The 11,570-nt window shown below is 46.6% G+C and overlaps 1 protein-coding gene across 1 annotated transcript; it reads left to right on the forward strand.

Annotated features, from left to right (window-relative positions):
- The first annotated feature begins 782 nt into the window (after positions 1–782).
- LOC104686959 (somatotropin) lies at positions 783–6,017 on the forward strand. Its single transcript, XM_010395756.3, has 5 exons — positions 783–868; positions 1,749–1,912; positions 2,506–2,622; positions 2,995–3,156; positions 5,721–6,017. Exons 1-5 carry the CDS (start codon positions 859–861, stop codon positions 5,919–5,921), a joined length of 654 nt encoding a protein of 217 aa, XP_010394058.1. The 5' UTR covers positions 783–858; the 3' UTR covers positions 5,922–6,017.
- Positions 6,018–11,570: the final 5,553 nt, after the last annotated feature.

An 11,570-nucleotide genomic window follows, 5' to 3' on the forward strand; every position in this document is an offset into this window, starting at 1 on the left:
GGCATGACAGCTCTTTGTCACACCCACAGCAAACAAGCTCAGCGATACTATTTGCTGAATATTTGATATTTTGGTAGAAATTGAAAGAAATAGGATTAATCTGACAACATTCATCCAGCTCTATCCCCACTAAAAATAAAGGGAAAAATATCATAGAATCACAGAATTGTTTAGGTTGGAAAAACCCTCTGAGATCACTGAGTCCAACTGTTCCCCCAGCACTACCAAGCCCACCACTAACCTATGTCCCCACATGCCACATTGACAAAGCTTTTGAATCCCTCCAGGAATGAGGACTCCACCACTGCCCAGGGCAGCCTGTGCCAGGGCCGTACAACCCTTTTGAGGAAGCCATTTTCCCTCATATCCAACCTAAACCTGCCCTGGCACAATTTGCCATTTGCTTTAAGTCAGAAATCTCCCAAACTGCTCAGTCAGGCCTGTGAACTGTGAGCCAAGGCTGCAGAGCCAGGCAGGAAAATCAGGTGGACAAAACAAATTCTACCATATAAAAGCATTGCTATGACTTGGGATGGGTCTTCCAATCACCAGGAAACTTCCATTTGCAATAAACAGCAGGATATGGTGAAATCATTGAGCACTGATTTCATTCTGAGGCAAACAACCTTCCCAACTTGTACATCTGTGTATAAATTACTACAATGAGGCAGCACCACTGTGAACATCTATGCATTTATGCATGGAGAAGATGCAGAGTTGTTGTTGTGATCGTAGACACACAGATCCATTTTAAACAGACCCCCTGCTATATAAAGGGTGGCCCAACAGTTCCCCTTGCCAGACGAAAGGAGGAAATATTCACTGTCAAGCAACACCTGAGCAACTCACCAGGCAGAAATGGCTCCAGGTACTTTTTGCTACAGTTTTAAAGGATTTGTCAGTGCTGCCATGCATGTAAGGTGAGAGGAGATGAGGATGGGGTGGTATGTGGTGGGATACACACACTCTGTGACAACCCTAACTTAAAGTATGGCAATTTATAAATCAATGAAAAAGAATACCTTTCCCTGCAATGTAACTTTAATCCATGAATTAATCTTTAGCCTAAACAGGCCAAGTCCTACACACTCCAGGGCATTTCTCCTCCAAGGGGTATTTGTCTGAGATTAAGTTTGTGGTCTTTGCACTAGACAGACACGAGTGTGAGTCAGATGTCACAGGCTGAAAACATTTAGTCTTGACAAAGATCATCAAATTCTACAGTCATATCCCAGAGAGCCAGTCAGAGCACAGGTAATGTCACCATCTCTCACTCCAGTGAGGGCAGACAGCCAGCGTCACATCAGCAGTACAGCATAAATCATGGCTCCAGTGAGGTGCTCCCAGGCCCTCACCTGGCACTCATCATCCCCTGCTTGCTCATGTAACCAGAGTGCACCATGCTCTTTTCATATGGGCAAGGACTCATGAGAAAAGGAAAAACATGCATGTATCAGGGAAAAACATTGGGACACACACTAGTTTTCATGGAGCAACCATGACTCCAGCCTGGAAGACACTGTTGGTAAAACTAGGAGAAGCACAAACTCTGGGGGCAGGTCTTGGTGAAAGGGTTTCAAAGAATTTTGGAGAAGGCTTAGTTTATTCTTGGTGCCAACAGGCACCAAGGAAGATGAGCCCTCAGCCAGCACGGACAGCAGAGACTGGGAATTAATTCCCAGGTGCCACTCCCTCCTCAACCCAGCTTCCTGAGGACTGCTAACACCTTCCTCTGTGCTTTGCTGCAGGGTCATGGTTCTCTCCTCTTGCCATTGCCATGATCACTCTGGGACTGCAGTGGCCACAACAAGCTGCCACTTTCCCAGCCATACCCCTTTCCAGCCTGTTTGCCAACGCTGTGCTGAGGGCTCAGCACCTTCACCTCCTGGCTGCCGAGACATACAAGGAGTTTGTAAGTGGTGTGACGTCTCCTCCACTTCATGTTGATGGCTTCAGGACTGTGTAACAGGCTCCCTTCAACTATTGGTGTCTCCTCTGTCCTCATTTCAATAAGGAGACAGGGTGTTAACAGGATAGCACAGGTTATGTCACATCAGACTGGACCGTGTTTCCTCCTGTCAGCCCTCTGCCCCCCTACTCTGATCCTGCACATCCCTCTTCTCAGGACCATGACTGCACAGGATCAGCTGGGACATGGCAACAAGACTTTCCTGTGTTGGTCACTTCTGGCCCTGGGAGAGTCTGTCCTTAAAACGATCTAGTTTCTTCTGCTGACAGGAGCTGTCCTTTGGGGACATTTACTCCTTGGGAGAACCTAATCCAGATGTGGTTTGTGTTCACCTCAGCACCTTGTCTTAGGAAGACCTTTAGGTCCAGTAGCTATTGTGCCCACATGATATTCCTGCTTCCTACCTGCCAACCCTGTCCAGAGGCACCTCATTTATTTCTTGGAAAGAGTAACCATTCAGAACAGCTTGGGAAGTGTCTGAGGTCTTCTCCAGAACATGGGCAACAGATCTGAGTGTATTTGGCATGTCTCCATAGGAACGCACCTATATTCCAGAGGACCAAAGACACACAAACAAGAATTCCCAGGTAGCATTTTGTTACTCGGAAACCATTCCTGCTCCCATGAAGAAGGATGATGCCCAGCAGAAATCGGTAAATTTTTTTCACCCTCAGGGTAAGCACAGACCTGCCTGAAGAGCCCAGCTGTGCTTCACTGTAGGAACAGAGGGCTTTCATCTGTGAACATTTGGGTGCTTCATCCCTCCCCTCCCTTTTTGATTACTTGAACCCTGCATGAAGAAAGAAATACTTTTCTGGGCTACACTATAATCACATTCCCACCCCAAAGATGAGAAAAACTATTGTTTGCACAGGACACAGTCCTGGGTGGTGCTCCCCAGCCTGAAAACTTTGTGTCTACTGAAGCTGCAGGAGTGGTGGCATGTCTCCAGGTGTTCCAGGGGGAGCAGGACATGCTACCAAATATGGCTGCATGGCTTTGACCCTTTCTTGTCTTAATTTCAGGACATGGAGCTTCTTCAGTTTTCCCTGGTTCTCATCCAGTCCTGGCTGACCCCAGTGCAGTACCTAAGCAAGATGTTCACAAACAATCTGGGTTTTGGCACCTCAGACAGAGTGTATGAAAAGCTAAAGGACCTGGAAGAAGGGATCCAAGCTCTGATGAGGGTAAGTTGCAGCATGTAGCATGACTATAGAATTACAGAGGGCACTCACCTCTTGTGGATCCAAAGACCATGAGAAATCTCACCACCTTCCACTCTGAAGACCAGTGGCATCCTTAGGACTTTGTTTACCTTTAGATAATGAGATCATGACACTGCACATTGGGTTTCATCACTAGGGAGGATAAGAGAACAGATGTTAACACCCATTGCAAAGCACTACTGATCAGGAATCACAACAATCCACATACAAAGCCTTCCCAAACCCAGCAACAAAATAATATTCAGTTGCACTAACAGGAAAATAATGTTTGCTACATCTCCATGCAAAACACTTCAAAATGTGGCAAATTCTGGGAGGATTCACAATATTTTATAAAAACATCTCTGTACAGATGGAAACCTGTACTCTGGTGTTTCCCTCATATATTAATACAGCATCCAGAGAGCTGAAAGCTGAGATGTGACCCTCTTCAAGGAAGAACTAATCATAGATTCACAGAATGGTCTGGGTTGGAAGGGACCTTAAAGCTTATCTTGTTCCAACTCCCCTGCCATGGGCAGGGACACCTTCCTCTAGACCAGTTTGCTGCAAGCCCTGTCCAACCTGGCTTTGAACACTTCCAGGGATGGGGCAGGGACAGCTTCTCTGGACAACCTGTGCCAGGGTCTCACCATCCCCATAGTGAAGAATTTCTTCCTAATACTTAATCTAAATCTCTCCTCTTTTAGTAAAAAACATTCTCCCTTGTCCTGTCTCTATCTGTCCGTGTAAAAAGTCACTCTCTACCTTTGCTCTAAGTCCCCTTTATAATCTTCTTTATTTTTGCTTTGTTGTTTTAAATGAAGTTGTGTATGCTTTGCCAGAACACGTTTTTATTTATGTTGATTCTCTAATTAAGTTTATCTGGCAGGTTCACCCCGAGCTCTGAGACCTGCACCTGTGAGAAATGAGTCTGGAATATTGCTTACATCTTCTAGCATTAAAATGACTCTGAAAGTCAGGCTCAGAGAGTAAAGAGACCTTCTGTCCTGGCATTTCAGCATGAGAAAATAGGGATAGGTATAAGTACCACTTCCAGATCTTTGTGTGGGGAAGAAATTCATTACTGTGAGGGTGGTGAGGCTGTGGCACATGTTGCCCAGAGAAGCTGTGGCTGCCCATCCCTGAAAGTGTTCAAGGCCAGGTTAGACGGGGCTTGGAGCAACCTAGTGGAAGGTGTTCTGGCCCATGGCAGGGGGTCTTGGAACGAAATGGTCTTTCAGGTCCCTTCTAACCCAAACCAGTCTGTGACTTCACGATTCTATGATTTTGGTTTCCGTTTGGTATGTGCTTGGGCATTAGGAAATGGTACACAGAAACCAGCCAAATAATCATATTTCAGCCATTTATGGCACCTTTTCCTTAACCAAAACTTTTCTGTTTGTGGCAGCTGGTGACTACAGCAGGGCAGGAGGAGTGGCTAACTGCAGCTCTCAGCACCAGATGTATATGGCTTGGGTCTGGGTTAGAATTTTGTTTGCTGGGAAAGTGGGAGAAAAGAGAGAATTATTTACCCAGTTCCCTGTCTCCTTGACTGGAGGAGGTGGAGAGAGACCCTACAACTTTCCCTTTATTTTAAGACCCCAAAGACACACTCCTCCCTCCCTGCAGCCTTGTGCCCAGCTCCCTTCTCACTGTATCATCACCCCTGCATCACTGCTCTTCCTGCAAACACATACACTCAAAAATAAGTTTGAAATATGCTTTAAGGCTGGAGGGAGAAACCCCTGACCACATTTAAAGTTCAACAGGAACCGAGGCACTGGGCCTGTGGAAGATCATAGAATCACTAAGGTTGGAAAAGACCTCCAAGGTCACTGCTTCCAAGATCAATCACTGCCTTGTCAACCATACCAGAGCACTGAGTGCCATGTCCAGCCGTTCCCTGAACATCTCCAGGGGCAGTGACTTCACCACCTCCCTGGGCAGTCCCTTCTAATGTTTAGCAATCCTTTCTGTGAAGAAATTACTCCTGACGTCCAACCTGAAACACTTCTGGCACAGCTTGAGGCTGTATCCTGTTGTCCTGTCACTTGTTCCCTGGGAACAGAGCCTGACCCCCACCTGGCTCCACCCTCCTATCAGGGAGTTGTGGAGAGCGAGAAGGTCCCCATAGAGCCTTCTTTTCTTTAGTCTGAGCCCCCCCAGCTACCTCAGCTGCTCCTGGTGCTCCAGACCCTTCCCCAGCTCCGTTCCTGGACATGCTCAAGCACCTGAATGTCTTCCTTGTCAGGAAGGGCCCATAACTGCCCCCAGGACTGGAGGTACCCCAGCAGTGCCCAGGACAGGGGGGCCATCACTGCCCTGGTCCTGCTGGACACACCATGGATAATGCAAGCCAGGTGCCACTGGCTTCTTGCCCACCTGGGCACACATGCGCTCATGTCCAGCCACTGTTGACCAGTATTCCCAGGGCCATTCCTAGCCACTCTGCCCCAGCCTGGAGCACTGCATGAGGTTATTGTTACCCATGCTCATTCCCAGGCCCCCACCACCTCCCCCAGCACCTCTCAATCCTCTTTCAGGAGCTGCAGGACAGAAGCCCACGGGGTCCCCAGATCTTAAAACCCACTTACGAGAAATTTGACATCCACCTGCGCAGGGAGGACGCGCTACTGCAGAACTACAGTTTGCTCTCCTGCTTCAAGAAGGACCTCCACAAGGTGGAGACCTACCTGAAGGTGATGAAGTGCCGGCGCTATGGAGAGGGGAACTGCACCATTTGACACTGGGCACGGCTCCATTCTCACTCCAGCCTCTTGCTGACCATGGCTGCCCTCCTCCTCTGAAAGAAAACTGGAGATTAAACCTGCTACTGCCAACATGTCTCTGCTTTTTGGGGTGGGACAGGCTACTGTGAGGGGCTGGGAGGGAGGAGCGGCCGGTGGGACAGGCTACTGTGAGGGGCTGGGAGGGAGGAGCGGCCAGTGGGACAGTGGATTTGGGGCTTGGGATGTGGATTTGGGATCAAGGAAACATATTTAGAGCTTGCGGGGGCAGGGGAAGCAGATTTGGGGATAGATTTGTACTGGGGAGTAGGTTTGGGACTGTGGGTAGATTTGGAGCTGGGGAGCAATTTGGGAGTAGATTTGGGACTGGAGCATGGATTTGAGTCTGAGGAGGGTGGATTTGGGGCTAGGGGGTGCAGATTTTTAGCTAGAGTAAGGTTTTGGTGCTGAGGGTAGATTTGGCACTAGGGGGTGGATTTTGGGCTGCAAGGGATAAAGTTGGACCAAAACATGTAGAGCTGGGACTCGGGGTTGGATTTAAGGCTTGAAGGAACAGAGTGCAACAAAGAATTAAAGTGCAAGAGAAGGTAGGATGGGCTTGTATCCCCAAAGAACACTTTTCAGAGGTATCTGTTTGGAAGAGGTTCTGGGAAAATGTCCTGCTGTGGTTTTAATCTTTGTTTTTCAGTATGAAGGTGGTGAAGACCTGGCAAAGGTTCTCAGAGAAGCTGTGATTGCCCCATCCCTGGCAATGTTCAAGCCAGGTTGAACAGGGCTTGGAGCAACCTGGTCTAGTGGAAGGTGTTCCTTCCCAAGGCAGGGGGGTGGAATTGGACGATCCTTCTAAGCCAGTCCATTGTAGGGTTCTATGCTGTGGTTTTATGAGTATGACATAGTCTCTTGATGATGGACATTCTGTCCCTGGAGCCCTGGTCCTGCTCCAAGCTATGACATGAGCACCGCCACAGCAACGCTCCAGCTCTGCCTCCTCTGTTACCAGGTGATTCCAGCCAGTTGTGGCTCAGACCTGCTCACACATCCCACGTGTGCTCTGCTCCTTCTGGCCTTGCTACTGGCAGTGGCCCTGTGCCCAGGGCACTTAGGGAAGCCCTCCCAGCACCCCTGCATCTCTCTGCGGCATCAGCTGCTGGGCTGCTGCCATGCTGGCCTAACCACTGTGCCCCCAGCCACCAGTGGATGGGATCTCACCATCTTGTGAGTACCCACTGACCCACAGAGCCCCTTCAAGTTCCTCTCCTTGGCTTGTTCTTGATGGTAACCCCTCCTGGGACAGCCAAGAGAACCTGGCAGAAGACTTGGTAGTTCTGGGAGGCTTGTGTTACAGCACAAGGGTGAAACCAGATTGGCCATGCTGTGGCATTTCCAGGCAAACCCTGCTCCTACCTCAGCAGCTTGAATTTGCAGGGAAAAGGGTTTTCCTGAGGAATGAGAGGAATCATTTCTCTGCAGAGATTTCACTGACAACTCTATTTCTACTTTCGGAAAGCAAACATGGCAGGAGTATCTGTGGACTGAGACCTTGCAAGTACCCTCCAGCATCTAAAATGTCAGGAGTTCAAGTATTTCCCATCCTTTTGTCTAGTTTTTCAGCAACCACAAGACTCACTTCCATGTGAATTCAAAGCTGGGCTGCTCAGCTGGGAGGCTGTGAATTCCCAAGTGTAAGAGACGGCCTGAAGATCCCTCATCTGCCTCACGATCATCGCCAAGGACAGAGACTGAACACAGAAGTCCTGGCCTGGCTGAGGTGGGATGTCTGCCAAGTGTTGCCTGCAGGTGTGCCCACTTGGAACTGGTACGCATTCCTGAAACCAGTGCAGGTCACAATGGACTGCGCCGTTCTTGCTGCCCAGGCGGGAAGGACTGCGCTGATGCGGAAAGGAATGACCTGTCCTGTACACCTGTCCTGTACCTGTTTCCCAAAGCAACAGGCCTCATAACAACGGCTGTAGATCTTGCCACCTCTTGGGGAAAAGGGGGAGATGTGGAGATACAGCTAGAAAGCAGAAGCGAGGGCACTGCTAAACTCGTCATCTAATGCTGCTAGGCTGCAAACCATGGCAGGCAGTACAGCCTATAAAAGGCATGCTTGGTATGTACCTGTGATAGTTAGTGCTAGCTCCTAGTTTTGCAATGTTATTACGAAACATAGATATAGTCTTGGCCAGTTGCCCCTCTCTTCTGAAAAGGACTATAAAGGGGCTTTCTGAAATAACTGAGATCGAGATCTCCCCATGGAAAGAAGACAAATCTATTGGCAGAAGACCATGAGGACTTTGTCTCATCTGTTGGTAGCTATTCCCCTCCTTTTCTTCCTCTCTACTCTTTGTTTTCTTTATCTCTCTCTCTCTCCTCTATCGCATTACTGTGTTGTGGGCACTTAATAAAGGTGCACTGTTTTGATTAAAACTGAAATCCCTTGTGTCCTTTTACACTCTGAGATCGATAAACGAACCATCATGACCCTCACTTGTATTAGTGGATCTTGACACCAGGGCTTCCTGCGATGGCAAGAAATGCCATGATCTGTGAGTCGTGTCCCATCCTACTAGATTGTCCCTGTGTCTGCTACACAAGGGATCAGTTTACGGTCAGCTGCAACCATCCCAGAACAACTGCCTGCTCAAGCCATAGGCAGGGACAATCCCTGCAGTGACCCAAAGACATGTTCCAATAAAGCTGCTGAAGGATATAGTATGAAAATTCCATTTCTGCCTGGCAAGCAGCTGGTATAACTAAGTCTGTTTGTGTCATTCTAGAATCCTCAAGGACTAGAGGACCTGCAGGCAGTGAAGCACCATTCCCTGGAAGGGCTGTTCCTGGTGAAGCACCTTTTAGCACAGTGGGCTTCTGCCTCCCCCTCCCTTTGACCTCTGCTGCTCAGCCCACCCCCGGGCAAGTGGACTTTATTCCTCCTGGGTTTATGGATGCAGGTAGAGCAGAGCTGGTCTCTTGCTACTGCAGTATTTCCTGGAGGGAGAATTCCTGTTTATTCTGAGGACCAACATTTTGAGGGGCAGGAACTGCCCAGAGCATAGCAAGATCCAGGCATGCCCTAAAATAATTTTGGTGGGATCAGAGCTAGAACAAAAATCCTGGAGATGAAAGCCCCCACTGGGCAGGAGGGTCATCACAGTTTACACACCACTGCAAGATCAAATCAGAGAGAAACATTGCGTGAAACCAGAGCCAGGGAACAGATGCTGCCATCGTCAAAGCAAATGAAAGTAAACACAACAGTGCAAATGGAATTAACATTTGGTGTTCTAATTGTAAGAGGGATTTTTATCTGGCAATAAGATCAAGCTCATTGAGAAATGTGCCTTTTCCTGGTCTTAAAATCAAGAATCAAACACGGTTAGAAGGGAAAAAGGGATTTTACCTCTGTATGCATTTTAAGGATCCTTAGGTGCACTATGTCCAGGTCGAATGCGCTGAAATGCACACCGCAATGCACACACGATAGATTGGGTATAACATTAAAGGTCTTACTAATTAGCATATCTATCAAAGGTTCCCCAGTGAGAGGCTCGAGTGAGCCCCCCTCCTCACGGAACCTTCCCCTGGATGGTTCTTAGTTTACAGAATGTGTTCTGGAGAGGACCTTTGTGGGAAACAGAGAAGCAGAAACTTCTACAGGCATTAAGGAGTTTGGTTTACAGCCCTGGAAAGAGCTTTGGGTTGATGTAATGGCAAAGGTATACATATTTTAAGCAGAAGAATTATAAACCTAGGTTTCTATAAGTAAGAAAATGTATTGGGTTATATGGTGAAGGGTTTTTAAGTATAGTAATATAATTTTATAGTTTAAGTTAAGAATGTAGATGTTATAATAGAAGTACATGTGTGTATGTGAGCTAGCAAGTTATTGGTTGTGGAACAGATGCAATGCAGTAAAAAATACCAAAGGTGATAGGTTATAGAGTCAAAACAATGTTTCGTGTAAATTGCTTATTGGACTAAAAAGTTATAAATTGCCATGTAACTCTGAAACCTGTGACTGTCTGCAGCTATGGCGATTTGTTACTAAATCACGCCCTCTGAGACTTATGCCTTGTTGATTTTTAAGTAATAAATTGTGGTAACTGTGACTGTCCCATCTCTTGGATAAGGTGCCAACAGACCTTGGTGTCTGGGGCATTCTGATCCCTAACCACGAAGCTTCTAAGGTGTTTAGTCTCAGCTTGACAAGTAAGTCTAAGAATGTAGGCTAAAAAACCACTAAGAATACAAAAGTTATAAAAAGGTATAAAAGGGGTATAAAAGAAAAGGCAAAAAATCATCATGGCATAATTTTCTCTTTTTTAGAGACAAAATTCTACTTTGTCTAGTCTCTACTTTACTTTACTAGCAGAACCGGTTTATACAACCGGCTGCTTTACAAGCTATTACACAAATGATTACAATTATAGCTATTATAAATGCTTCTTTTATCTAGGCTCAATTTGGTGACCAGGAGGTGAGGGTTTCAAAAATATGATCAAATTTTAATGTGTTATTTCTGGAAGCTATTTCACGGAGAATTTGAGTTCTTTTTCAAATTTCATCTAAATCTTTCTTAATTCTTCCACTTTGTTTCACATAAGAACAACAAGTGGTATTGACAATAGCACATCCACTTCTTTGTGCAGCAAGTATGAAATTGAGAGCTATCTTGTTTTGCATTACTGCATGGGACAAATTTAACTTTTTCCTGTAAGGCTGAAATTGCATCTGCAGTATGCTGTTCAATATGTTCAATGACAGCCGAGATGCTTACAATTGCTCTTTCTAGTTCAACTACTCTGTTAAGAGGGTATGAGGGCTCTGACTATACTATGGAAAAGTGTGGGATGTTCAATGAGAGGATTAAGAGATCTTTTCTTTTCTCATTTGGTTTTTTCAAGATGATCAAATATTGTTATATTGGGATTACAGCCCTAATGGCACAAGCCTGGTCTTTGTTCATGGGCATAGCTTTCTAGGCTTTATTGCCACATATCTAATACAACCTCATTTTAAATGCCTGAGCCAGTCTCCACCTTGTCAATTTCATCTTAGCCGCAGTTCTTGGGTCTGTTATTTCTTTGAAATGGGTCTTACGACAATATGAAGGAAGAATGGCTTTTCCTGTGGCGTTTACAATTGCACAAGGAGCTTTATAGTTTGCATGCTCTACTAGGCCACTCAGGGGTATGGGGGGCAGAAGGGTGCTATCAATTGGTTCTCACGTTTCAGTGCGGTTCTTTTCCATTAAAATGCCAATCAATGGCCACAGACCCCTCCCATCCAGGGGTGGTAACTGGGTACAGATTCAGCAATTGCTTTTATTAAGAACCTTGGACACATTGTGGATTACAGTCTTATGCAAATCATGGGGTGAACCTTGAACCATGGTTACGAGTTGGGCAAACAGCAAACATGTAAAAAACAGTTTAAACTGCATCCTTCTGATCTGTATCAGTCTCTGTCTTCTTGGTGGTTTCGGGAGCAGAAGCTTTCTTCACCCTGGAGTAGTGAATCTACAGTCTTTTGCCAGAAACTTTGACTGCAGTAAAAGTGGTCAGCAAAACTTGGAAAGGTCCCTTCCACTTGGCTTGCAAGGGGTCACTGTCCTACTACTTTATGTAGACCCCAGTCTCCAGG

This window comes from Corvus cornix, chromosome 1, assembly GCF_000738735.6.
Source record: "Corvus cornix cornix isolate S_Up_H32 chromosome 1, ASM73873v5, whole genome shotgun sequence".
NCBI classification, from domain to species: Eukaryota; Metazoa; Chordata; class Aves; order Passeriformes; family Corvidae; genus Corvus; species Corvus cornix.